Source organism: Poecilia latipinna, unplaced genomic scaffold, assembly GCF_001443285.1.
Source record: "Poecilia latipinna isolate Pla-1442-1.1 unplaced genomic scaffold, P_latipinna-1.0 Scaffold2373, whole genome shotgun sequence".
In the NCBI taxonomy this organism is placed as follows: domain Eukaryota; kingdom Metazoa; phylum Chordata; class Actinopteri; order Cyprinodontiformes; family Poeciliidae; genus Poecilia; species Poecilia latipinna.
Window position 1 is genome coordinate 86,274 of NW_015114989.1, and position 12,881 is coordinate 99,154.

Consider the following 12,881-nt stretch of genomic DNA (forward strand, 5'->3'; position numbering starts at 1 on the left):
TTATATATATATATATATATATATATATATATATATATATATATATAAAAGTATATTTATAAATAAATAAATAAATAAGTGGCTGTGAATCAGACATTTAGTAGTTTGCAATTTATACATTTAATATTCTTATTTTCAGGATCCTTGTATGTACCTTTATTTATTACATTTTTATTATAATTATGTTACTTATCTTGATTGTTTTTAGCTTCAAACAAAAAATTAATAAAATACAGTTGATATATGGAGATTTTTTTATTATTATTTTGTAATTTCTCTTTGTTTTGATTTATTGCATAATAATGGGTCATTTTAGTAAATGCATATTTGTCATATTTGTCACAAAGTAAAATAACATTCATACATATATACATAATATAATAATATAATATGTTATATAATATAACATTTATATTACAATATATCAATACATTAAAATATATTATGATATATAATACTGAATTATATTATAATGTGCTATATGATATTATAATAAATTATATTATAACATATTTTATTTTATTTCAAAGACCGTTCTGATTGACTAACTTCTGTAACCCGCCCTGTTCTCCTCCTGTCTGGGAAAAGTTCCAGGTTCCGACATGTTGAAGTGTTATTCACGGTGCAGCTAAACACATCTGATCCCCGGTCAGCTGTTCAAAGACGCTGCGAGGTGCCGTTCAACGTACTGCGCCTGCGCAGAAGTCAAAGGAGTCCCGCGGAGCGAACGAGTCAAAGAGCAAGATGGTAATCCTCCGCTGTTTCCGTTTGTTCTTTTCACTGTTGAATAATTAGTAATTTTATTTTCCCGCTTTTTTTGCTTTGTAATTTTTTATTTACTTAACTTTTAATATCAAAGTAATTGGTTATAAATAAATGAATTTCACAAAAGAAATGTTAATAATCATTTACCTTTATTTTTTATTTTAAAAGATGTCCATATCATAAAATAGGAGCATAATGACAAAAAATAATAACAATAATATCAATGATTGAGTGACATTTCCTAATTAAATCCTATTTCACATTTATGTTTGTTTTTAATTTTATTAATATGAGCTGAAATCCCATTGCATATTAGAAGTGATGTCATTTGTCCTGAATATTCACAATATTTAGTGATATTTACTTTTTAAATCAAACCAACAGTCAAAAACTATTTTTTTTAAATCATTAGAGAGAATTTTGTCCTTTTTCACTATTTAAATGTGGAGAATTTCTGCATCATTTCACACATTCACAAAAACAAATCCTACTTAAAAAAACTGCTTTAATCCTTATCTTTAGTTCTGTTAAATCCTTATTTTGTAAAATTCTTAAATGCACTGAACTGCTGAGTAGTATACTACAATTACTATAATATTAATATTAAAATATAATATTCAAAAACAATGACACAGTTATTGTCTCATGATTTCAAAAGTAGAACATTTTGTTAAAATATTTTAAAAAGTTTATTGCTATCACAATTAATCTCAGTTCTTCTCACAATATAATCAATTCCTTGATAACTTCTAATAATTGTCTATGTATGAATCGAATATGAATTATTTTTAGAGAATTTGTCAGCTATGGTAATAAAATGGTCATTTTAATCATAAAATTACATTCATGTCTTAAAAATTCTTAGATTTTTTTGTTTACATGCCATAGCCATAACCCTAAATATTTTAATGCAAAATAATATGATCCATATGAAAGAGGATTAAGACCATTGAAAAAAATTTTAATCTTTGAATTCTGTTTTTTATTTTTACAGTTTTGACTCTGACTCTGAGTTCTGAGTCAATTAAACTCAGAATTTAAAAAAATCACTTAAACTTCGGTTCTCCTCCTGCACAACTCAAACGTATAGAAGGAGATTAGAGCCACAGACGAAATAGTCTATTCAAACTCAGTAATATATCAATAATACTTTATTGATCCCAACGGAAATTAGATGTTGTTATAACTCATGTTAATACAAATACTTAAAAAAGAGTTATTGTAGACAGTGATAGTTGTTGACAGGAAATAGAAAAATTCAATTAAATAAAATGAAAAAATGATCATAAAAAAACAACTATTTAAAATATATAATCTTTTTATAAATAAATAAATAAATTCAGACTTTAATTGTGCCTCCCCCACCTCCCCCCAGATTTCTGAGATTAATGTCAGAAGTCCTGTTTTAAGTGGCCCTCATCCTCTTCCGTAGATTTGGGTTAAATGGAAATCTTCTCCTCCTTCCAGATGTCAGTTTAAAATGCGGAGTGAAGCATCTTGTTGTTTAACCGGATTTTCCATCTTTGAAGATGACAGACTGTGTCGTAGTACATGACGTCGCTGCGCCTCCTTCCTATCTCCTCCCTTTGTGCGGCTGACAGGCTCTTTCTCGGCTTGGACTGGAACACACAGAGGTATGTTCTGTATCTTCCTGTAAAACGAAACCCAGCTAGGTTCCTGTGCATTTCACATGAGTGGGTCGAGTCTCACCAAGAACTGCAGAGCTGCGTCTGTCTCCTCACGTATTTATATTAATATGAAACTGACGTGGAAACATTAGTAGTCGACAGGCCCGTCGTTGTTATGTAGCTACCATCTGCTGCTAGCTTGTGATGCGGTCATTTGAATGGAGAACTTATCTGCAGTTGTGCGGATTGTTTGTAATTTAAAAAGTTGAGCTCTTTAACTAAGTGACCCTCTTGGTGCTCATTGTGCTCTCTGTTTTACACTTCGGATTTTAACTTTCCAACCAGAGTCCCTTTTACCATCTAACCACCTTGACTGTGAGCTAATGCTAACCAGTTAGCCGGCGAGGGCATGAGCATGTTGGCGTGATAACCTTTTTGTCCCCTTCAGGCGCTCCTTACTGGGCTCTCACAAAAGATACTGGACTTTTTATGTCAGAATAAGTCTCACAATGAGCTTTCAATTCTGTTATCCTGAAGTTAAAATAAAAAGCAATGCTGAAAGACAAAGATGTAGAAGCTAAGGTGGTTAGTAAAGTTTATGAATAGACATCTGTGTGATATTATGTATAAACATTTAACCCATATTTACCTTAAAAATCTCACATCCCACACATAAACCTATGACCTAGCGGTTCGTGCTTTGCAATCTCCTACATTTCACCCTATTTGAAGGGTTGCTGAGGAGCTACATGGTGTATTTTTTAAATTAAACTATGAAATACTCTCTCCAAACTATAAAAGTTAGAATTTCAGCAGATTTAAAGGCTAGATGCAATTAGCATGACATATAAAGTCAGACTATAGTTATATGTTACATATATTAACAGCTATGTGTGATTTATAACTTCCTGCTGGAATTTACTGCCACTAAACAGTTTTACTTCTCACGAATTGAGTTGCATGGAATACCAAGTTTCCGTTGCAGTTTTTGTTGTTGCATTATAAAATGTTTGTTGTAATATTCTACCGTAATTTTGTGCTTTTCTACTACTGTGCAGTTGCTGTTTCTGTAAAATGTGGAGATAAGTTGTTATATAAATGCTTGAAAATTACTTAGAATTTTTTCCATTTTTTTGTTCAGATTCACATAAAATTGCCAATAAAATGTTCAAAAAGTGTTTAAAGGTTGACTGCTTTCCATAGAGGCCATTTTCTAATTTATTTAAACCATTTGGAGTTTAGTTAACTCATTTTTTACTCAGTTCATTATTATTTATTGGTTGTCAATTATTAGTGTTAATGTGCACCAATCAGATTATCCACTGATTTGCCATTTTGAATGAATTTTTTTAGTTTTGATGATTTTCTTCCTCAGCAGCACCATTTTAACGTCGGTTCCTCATCGTAATAAAGCCAAACTGGTCTGGAAGGCTAGTTTGCCTTTTTATTCAACATTTGTAAATATAAATGTAATTTTATTTATATAACATATTTTCAGCAAAAGGCAACACAAAGTGCTTTACAGAAATGAAAGTATGTAAACTAAGTGCTCCTGTTCAGGGTTGCTGGTCTAATTCCATTTCTGGGTTGGAGAACAGGAGTCTAAAATTAGTTTCATTTGTTCAAATTTACTTCCTTATCTTGTGTCAATAAACTTTGCACGTTCTCAACAGACTCCAGCGCTTTGCTAGCTGTTGCTCCATTTAAAAATGGTTCCTGTGTCACTCTTATGATGAAACGTCTTGCAGAACTGGGTGTTGGTGAAAGACCGGGACAAAGAGTCGCTCACAGACACGATACAGTTTCCAAAGAGACGTCTTTGTTCTCCGGTTGGAAACATGAACTTTGTTTGGGGAAATTCAGTTCTGGTCAAACCAGAGGAGTCCAAACTTTTTACATCGTCTGGGAATTATTTGCAAATATTAAAGCTAACAGGCTGGTGCTTGTTGTTCTTTAGGTGACCTTCAGCTAACATGGCGTCTTGTTTTTGAAACTTAGTGCACCGTTTCAGATTTATGTTTCTCACAGGTGTAATACAGAGCGTGATCATAAGGAAGCTACTTTTATTTGTTGTTTTCAGACAATGGCTGTACCTCCCACCTACGCTGACCTTGGAAAATCAGCCAGGGATGTTTTTACAAAGGGATACGGTAAGCAGACGACCTATTTAATTAAGAACAGGTCACAATTGGTCTTCAACACTGTTGTAGACTTTATGTTGAATTTAAATCTATTTGGTTTTATTCGGTCAATTAGAATATATTTAAGTTAGTTTGGAGCCAAAAAGTGTAATTAATTTTGTTTGGTAACTTTTAGACCAGTGGAGCCCAAAGTGGGTCCTGGAGGCATCCTGCATGTTTTACTCTCTCCCTGGTGGTAGAAACAACCTGTTCAGCTTGTCAGTGTTCTTCTTAGGCCTGTAATGAGCCATCATTTGATCCAGGTACGTTAAACCAGAACTAAAACCTGCAGGATGCCGGCCCTCCACTCAGCACCATGGTTTGAGACGCTCCCATTATTTTGGCAGTGGGCATCTTTTGTTTGTCAAATCTCCAGTGTGACAACCGGAGGTTTTATGAAATAATTTTTTAACTTTTTAAACGTATTACATCGGATTAAGTAAACTTTCATTTTCATCTAAGTTGTAACAGATTTTTAGTTAATGTGTTGTCCATATTTTTACTAAAAATAAACCAGTCAGAGCGAGGAGGAGGGGCTTAGTTCTGTCAATCATTCTTGTGTATGCTCTGCTAAATGTCCTAATGGCAGAGAAACGACTTACTGTGAGAGAGACACTGTTTACCTGCATATTGGTGGCTGTGCTAGCTAGCCTTGCATTTACTGTAGGCTCAGTCGTGAACCAGCTCGGGGGAAGAGTGATTGGAAGCGCTAAGACCCTCCTCTTTGCTCTGATTGGTTGTTTCTGACTGAGCGTTGTGTTTCTGCTGTTGGATTTGGAGAATCCAGAGGAATTAGTGACGGTTTGTGGCAGTTTTAACCGATTTTTAAAAGTGTTTCCATGGTTACAGCGATGTGTAATCCGGAGAGTTTTTCTGTCAGTTACTGAAAAATAAATGCTCAGTTATCAGTGGAAACCAGAAACTAATTCTTTACAAACGCATCAACAAACCGCGTATATGTACTCTTCACATTATCTTTTCTTGTTTTATTTAATTTTTAATCAAATACCAGCTTCCCACCTCCACAAAGAAACTCTCTGCAGATCTTTAACATAAACCTCAGTTAGTTTGTGTTTCAGTATAAAGAAACTAATTTTCACCTAAAATCTGAACCTCATTGTTTCATCATTTAAGACACTGCTCTGATGTTTTGTTATTTTTTGTTTCAGGCTTTGGCCTCATTAAACTGGACTTGAAGACAAAGTCTGATAATGGACTGGTAAGTTTTCACTGCTGACTGACTGACTGGTCCAGAAGGCAGGAGTTAGTTTCTGTTTTTCATAATTTATTAACCAACAACTGATGGCAGAAATAGAAAGATTCTCCTGTCAGCATCATTTCCCCTTTGCTCTGGTCACTGTCACTTTTAAACCTTCAGTAAACAACAAAAACTAGACTAATATAATATTTTACATATCAAAACATCAGTAATTTAGTTTCAGCCATATTTTATGGAAATGTAAGAAATCAGGGCGCTACGAACATTTTGTGACAGATTTCTGCTCATCCTGTTTGGAGCAGTCTGGTGTTGTGGGTTTAAATAAATAACAAAAATTGCTGCCGGAGTGCCACTAGCGTTAGCAGCTAATAGGAGAAATCCTCCAACCATTAAAATCTGACACCTCCATTTTTATTTACGTTTGGTGAAGAAGGAAGTTGCGCTCAGTTACTTCAGAGGATTATGTGTTGATTCCTTCAGTAGTTCTTGCTGCAGCGCCCCCACAGGCCAGAAGGGGAACAGGTCTTTCAATTAGTGCAGTGAAAAAACGAACCGCAGCAGCTGAAAATGTAACAAATGTTGCAATTTTGGTTTCCAATTGACTGTCAGTTTTAATAATACATTTTCAACTGTATCTGTTCAAAGCAGTATTGGCACTAATGTACGGTTATTTTTAGACGTCTATATTGTCAAACCATCGATTTTCCTTCCTATCTGACCTTACCGTGTGCTTGTAGTCTCTTGGTTGCCTGTTCTGTGTAACCGAGTGACGTCTTTTGCCTTCAGGAGTTCACCAGCACGTGCTCCGGCAACACAGAGACCAGCAAAGTTGCCGGGTCATTGGAGACCAAATACAAGTGGGCGGAGCGCGGCCTGACCTTCACAGAGAAGTGGAACACCGACAACACGCTGGGGACCGAGATCACCGTGGAGGACCAGGTGATCGCAAGGGGAAAATTACAAATGTTTCTAAAAACAAAGATCTGAGCGAGACTGTTGGGAAAATATTCAATATGCATCTTTAAAATTCTTCCCAAGCAGTTAGAAAATGTTGTTTTTGTGTTGGAAATGAATCCTGTTCTCTGTTTTAACATGATTCCCTCTTTTTCTTTCCACAGTTAGTTAAAGGGCTGAAGCTGACTTTTGATTCCTCCTTCTCTCCAAACACTGGGTAATGGCAGCAGCTTTACCCTGGCACTCTTTGGCAGCTTTTTATTAAAAAATAAGCTTTTAGCTCTTGATTCTTGCTTATAATGACTAGAGTTGAGTAGTAACTACAATTACAGATGCATTTACTTGAGTATTTTTTGGAAAAAATGTACTTTTAGGAGTATTTTACTTTTACTGAAGTAATTTCCTAGGTGTTTATTTTTTACTTGAGTAAAAACATAGAAGTGTTACTCTTACTGGAGTATATTTTTGGATGCTCTACCCTCTGATATTCACAACAACGGTTCGTTTTTTCCTCACTGAACGTCTTGCCAGCAAGAAAGGCGGGAAGCTCAAGACAGCCTACAAGTGCGACCACATCAACCTGGGCTGCGACGTCAACTACGACATCAACGGCACGGCCATTCACGGCGCTGCAGTGGTGGGGTTCGAGGGCTGGCTCGCTGGATACCAGACGACCTTCGAGGCCGGCCGGAACAAGGTCACTCAGAGCAACTTTGCTGTGGGATACAAGACCGATGAGTTCCAGCTCCATACGAATGTGTAAGAACTATAAACACTCAGCAGCTTTTATTGGTTTAGCTTATAAAGACCAAAAAACATTAATAAAAAAAATGCAGATTTAGCTAGCAGTCTAATATCATAAAAAGCAAAGATCTGTGCGAGATCTCGGTGTTTATGGGGACATTGATGGTCCCCATAAACCATATAAACACTGCAAAAAGTCATAGAAGTACAACAATGTAAACATGTTGCATCATGACGGATGCACAAGATCCCACCAAAACTGCTCGCTAATAAGTCGTCAAGTTAACACAACGAGCTGCATATTCAATGTACTCGTGATGTATAAAATAAAATGGACGCAGGGCTTTGGGCCAACACTATGACAGCTAGATAACAAGGTCAGGAAAAAGTTTTATTTTAAAAAAGCAAGTGAGAGCGAAGTAGCTCAGTTTATGCTAGCTTGACTATGACAAACGTAAAGTGGATGTGCTGCAGAATTTGGTGTTTCGGTTCGGTTAAAATAAAAAAAAGCGATCTAAACAGAAACTGATAATCAGTAGAGCAGAAGTTTAAAGGTTTTCTGTTTAAAGGCCGGCAATAAATCAATCAATCACATAATAAATTAAAATTAGCTCAATAATCTCCATTTGTTTGATTTATTGTTTTTTCTTTTCTATCTGTCCACCAAAAAAGTCTTCAGTCTACTATTTTGGTCTCAATTGTCCCTTTTTTTAAGGATAATTTTGTTTCCTGGGACTTTATTTGTTTCTCTTGTTTTTTATTTATTTTGGATATTTAAAGTTTTCCAGTTCCAGTGTTAAATGTTTATTATAATTTAAAGGTTATTGATGTTTTAGAATGTGTTATTGCATTCTAATAAATAACCTATTTTAAGTATTTTCTATAAGCTGGATCTTTTAGTTTTCTATAAGTTGGATCTTTTTATGGCCTGGTAATTTATTATACAAGTCAGATGAGGTGATGGTGAGCGTGAGGGACGGCCCTTGTTCCTGCTGCTTCCCCTGGTAAATCCTCTGAAGTCTTTATGTGAGGTCAGACAAACGTTACTGGCTTCTAGGACTTAAGGTAACCTGCTGGTTCTTTACAGCAACGATGGCACCGAGTTTGGCGGGTCGATCTACCAGAAGGTGAACAGCAAGCTGGAGACGGCCGTCAACTTGGCCTGGACTGCAGGAAACAGCAACACCCGCTTTGGCATCGCCGCCAAATATCAGATCGATTCTGACGCATCTTTCTCTGTGAGTTTCATGTATTTATTTCAAAAGATTATTGATTTATCTTTTATCACCTATTTATTCCTTCCCCTCATCTCAATTTAATGAAATATGTTTCTTACCGACTCCATAATTATCAGAAATTTGTAATCAAAACCATGTTATGGTATTCAAATTCAAAAATACTTTATTAATCCCAAAGGCAAATTAAATATTATTATAAAATTGCTATATCATTTATTATAAATAATAAATCAAATTTAAATCCCGAACTCATTAAGTAGAAAAGACCTCGGGGTCAAAAACATTATTCTGTGTTTCCCAGCCACATTGTGTGATTTTGTAGCTCAATCCAGTAATTATTTTAACTTCAGTTGTTATAGAAATGCTACATCTGTCAAACCTGACTTAAAGGGTGTCTGTCTCTTTAAGAAGCTCCTGCTCTGACACTCCGCCTTCAGGAAGTCGTCACAACATGAACACCTTCAAAAAAACTTTTCTGCCTTTTTTAATTTTATCTGCTCTATTATAAACTAAAAGTGTAAAATTAGATTTAAATCAACAAAATAGTCAGATTTTTGTGAATCATGGTTGATGCAAAACATGAAAATGTTTCATCTTTTATAATGACAGGTTAAACTTTTGGGGATTGATTGTTTTCTTATTTGAGCTGTAGATGATTTCAGTTCGTGGATGAAAGCAGAAATATTGAAAAATAGTTCGGCTGCAGCAACTTGCAAAGCAGATTTACTCCTTTCTAGGAAGGAGTTGGCCGCACAGAATCCTCCAGAGGGCCGTAAATGGCCCCTGGGCCGCACTTTGGACATCCCTTCCTTAAAACCACCAGTTTTTTTTGTTTTTAGTCTTCATGACCAAGCGGCCATGTTGTTTAACCGCAGAGCCTCAGACACGTTCCTGCCTGGGAAAAGAGCTGCAGGTCGGCACAGACGATCACAAACCCAAACAGGAAGTCTGCGTACTACAGGAAGATCTCTGCTAATTCAGTCCCGTCTATCACATTAGTCCTAAGTCCCACTTTCCCCAGAGCTAATTAGTGCGGCTGGTTGTTTGTGTCGTCATTTAGCCCCATTCCTATTTGAAGTTACTCGGCTTCAGTTGAACATTTTGACTCTCGGCCCAATTCTGCAAAACAGATTAGAACCGTTTTATTGTTTAATTAAATTATGACTAAAAAATAGTTTCTAAATGGTTACATTTGTTTATATTCCTTTAACTGTGGGGTCTGTTTTTTAGTGTTTGATTTCTGAACATTTGATCTGTGTTTTCCTGACAGGCGAAGGTGAACAACTCCAGCCTTATTGGACTGGGCTACACTCAGAACATTAAGCCAGGTGAGTTCAGTCTGCAGGAAATTTAAAGGGTTTATTTTATCTTCTTTCTTTTTTTTACACATTTTCCTAATTGATTCTGTTTGTTCATTTCTAGGTTCTCAGTCTCGAAATGTGAAAAAGCTAAATGGAAAGAAACACTGAATTTATCTAATTATGTAGCAGAAACTTGCCTGAGAAATGCTCCAATTCTGACCAGCATTATTATGCTGGAGTATCTCCAGAATCCTTAGTTAGCTTTAGCTTGCTGTTCTTGTTACTGTCTTTTAAGTAAAAACGTTGCTAAGTATCACTGCAGTAAAATGTTTTAGCTTCATAAATGCCGTCCGTCTTTTCAGTGTTTGTGAATATTTAGGGAGAGTCAGAGCGGCTCGCTTTATTGTTGCTTACCAAAACGCATCACACTTTATTTTAATGTTTACAAAAATCTTAAATTTTATCCTGAAAATTATTAATTTTTATTCAATTTTCAACAGTTGTCATCACTCCTGATATAAAAGTGTGGATTTTGTTTTATTGTGGTCAGTCAGTCTGATATCATATAATATACATTTAGTCTCCACATACTCCATCATTATACAGTCATAACATTACAACAGCAGTAAAGGCCAAACTTCTGCTCTGCAGCAGCTAATTAAAAACTTTTACTTTTCATTTTTGATAGTTTTCTAACTAAAATTATGATCCAAAGATCACATTGCATTTCTAGAATTTGCTTTTTCTACTTATAAATATTAAATCAATAAATCTTTGGAGGTTTCAGTTATGTGTGTTTGAGCAATGTGAAACTTTCTTTTTACCTTTATCAAAATAATCAATAATTCCATTATTGTTACATTTTTAAGTATCTCAATCTAGTCTAGAAATATTGAGTATTTTAATATTTACTAGTGATTTCTGCTCAGCAATAATATTTACAATATTTAAACATATTTGGGTGTCTGAACGTTTTATTTCTGTTTTTCCATTTGGATAGTTGAGGTTTGTGGAGGATATTCTTGCAGTGCGGTAAAAATGAACGTTTAAATGTGTTTCTGCAGGTGTGAAGTTGACACTTTCTGCTCTCCTGGATGGTAAAAACATCAACACGGGCGGCCACAAGCTCGGTGTGGGTCTGGAGTTCCAGGCGTAGACGGAAAGACTTCAACGTTTCCCCACACACTTATTCCTCACCCAAGAATATCTTAAACCCTCGGAGTAGCCCAGCCCCTCGTCTCCCCTTGAAATGTTACAGGTGGAAGTAAGTGAAGGTGAAACAAATCCAGTTTAAAGGACCATATTTGTGTTCAAAAGCCCAGTTTAGAACAAAGCTGTGAGAACCGAATGCTTCAGTACATCAAGTCAGTTTCATGCTTTTGTTACTTTTTAATCAATTGAAAAGGGAAAAGCCCCACAACACAATTAGCATGCAATTCTATTGTTACTGCTCTAGGTGGCGCTGTTACTTAGCTGTAGAAAGCACTTCTCACTCAGAAGACCTGGTGGTCATGAAACGTTTCCTTCAAACATTTCCGCACTGAGAGTTCCTGTCCGTCTTTGGTGAATTAACAGCTCTGAGCGACACTACGTCCCAACGCGTACATTACTCTGTGTTTTTGTCTCACCTGTCTTTTGTGTCTGTGCTTTTGGTGTTTTTTTGGTTACATATAGCAACAGAGAATACTATTTTATTGAGGGTGTTGCCTAGTTTTAGATCCACTCGAAGTCTTAAGAAGGCAAAGACACGTCAGCCCTCACAGGTAAACTGTCAAGCACATAACTGATGAAGAGTTTGTGCTTCTGGATGGAGGATGAAAAGAAAGGATTAGAAACACTCCAAGGAATGGTTTTGTCTTCCACAACGGGTTATTGGATTGATGGTTATTGTACTTGACAGTTTTGTCATTTCCTGGTCTAAATAAAGAACATCTTGAACCAATTTCTTCTCTCTTTGTTTCTAAGTTGATAACCTTGGTACAAATAAACAACCTTCGACCTTTTGTCACAACTCCAAAGCTGGGTAGTTTCTAGTTACAGGAACTTTTTAGAAAAAAAAATTTACTTTTAGGAGTTTTTTTACTATAATTTTTTCTTGAGTAATTTCATTTTGAAGTATCTCTACTGTTACTGGAATAAACTTTATGGATTTTCTTCCCACTGGCGAAAATCAAACCTGTTTTAACCAAAAATTCATACAATCATATAATTCACAATTCTTTTTTTCAAAGGTTGAACGCTGCCTACAAATGATGTAAAACCCTAAAAACTATTTTTCACTATTCCACTTCATCTACAACAACTTCCTACCAATGCATTTCTGAAAGTTTACTACTTTGTCACAGTTAAGTTAAAGAAAAAATACTCTCCACACGAGATGAGATGCGAACAGTTTGTGCAAAAAACGCAGAACAGTCCACGTTAATATAACAAAGCAATCCTGTCACTGAAACGGCCTTAACCTGTTTGAGTGAGCAAAGATCACCTGGGAGTGTCTGCAAACAGGAATTTCTTTAAGTCTTTTATGCCTGCAGGGTTGGGTTTACTGCCCAGTTCTTTCAGACATTTTCCAGCAGGATTTATGGATTCACTTCCTGCCTTAATGTAGCTGGGGGGTTGATGACAAGCCCTCTGTGTTTTGATGGAGGGAAAATGTCTAACTTCTAAGTTAGAAATGGTTCCTTTTAGGTGTAAGTAGGTTTTCTGATCTTCAGTGACTTTGAAACTAATTGAAGAAATGTCAGATTAAGGAACAAGACAAAGAGGGTTAGCCTCATAACCGTCAGTTGGCAAGTAGCCTGGGTAGGACTGAGCTGTACTGGTGAGGGAGGAACTATCCTCTTGAATGGAAG

At 35.8% G+C, this 12,881-nt stretch overlaps 1 protein-coding gene across 1 annotated transcript; it reads left to right on the forward strand.

Moving 5' to 3' along the window:
• The first annotated feature begins 2,294 nt into the window (after positions 1–2,294).
• Positions 2,295–11,454, forward strand: LOC106937541 (voltage-dependent anion-selective channel protein 1). The gene is made up of 9 exons (XM_015019097.1): positions 2,295–2,399; positions 4,474–4,543; positions 5,743–5,792; positions 6,579–6,731; positions 6,911–6,963; positions 7,278–7,505; positions 8,578–8,728; positions 9,999–10,056; positions 11,094–11,454. Exons 2-9 carry the CDS (start codon positions 4,477–4,479, stop codon positions 11,183–11,185), a joined length of 852 nt encoding a protein of 283 aa, XP_014874583.1. The 5' UTR covers positions 2,295–2,399; positions 4,474–4,476; the 3' UTR covers positions 11,186–11,454.
• The last annotated feature ends 1,427 nt before the right edge of the window (positions 11,455–12,881 follow it).

Coding starts and splice junctions, on each gene's coding strand:
- LOC106937541 (XM_015019097.1), top strand. CDS start 4,477: ATGGCTGTACCTCCCACCTACGCTGACCTTGGAAAATCAGCCAGGGAT. Junction 4,544..5,742: donor TGTTTTTACAAAGGGATACG/GTAAGCAGACGA, acceptor TTTTTGTTTCAG/GCTTTGGCCTCATTAAACTG. Junction 6,732..6,910: donor AGATCACCGTGGAGGACCAG/GTGATCGCAAGG, acceptor TTCTTTCCACAG/TTAGTTAAAGGGCTGAAGCT.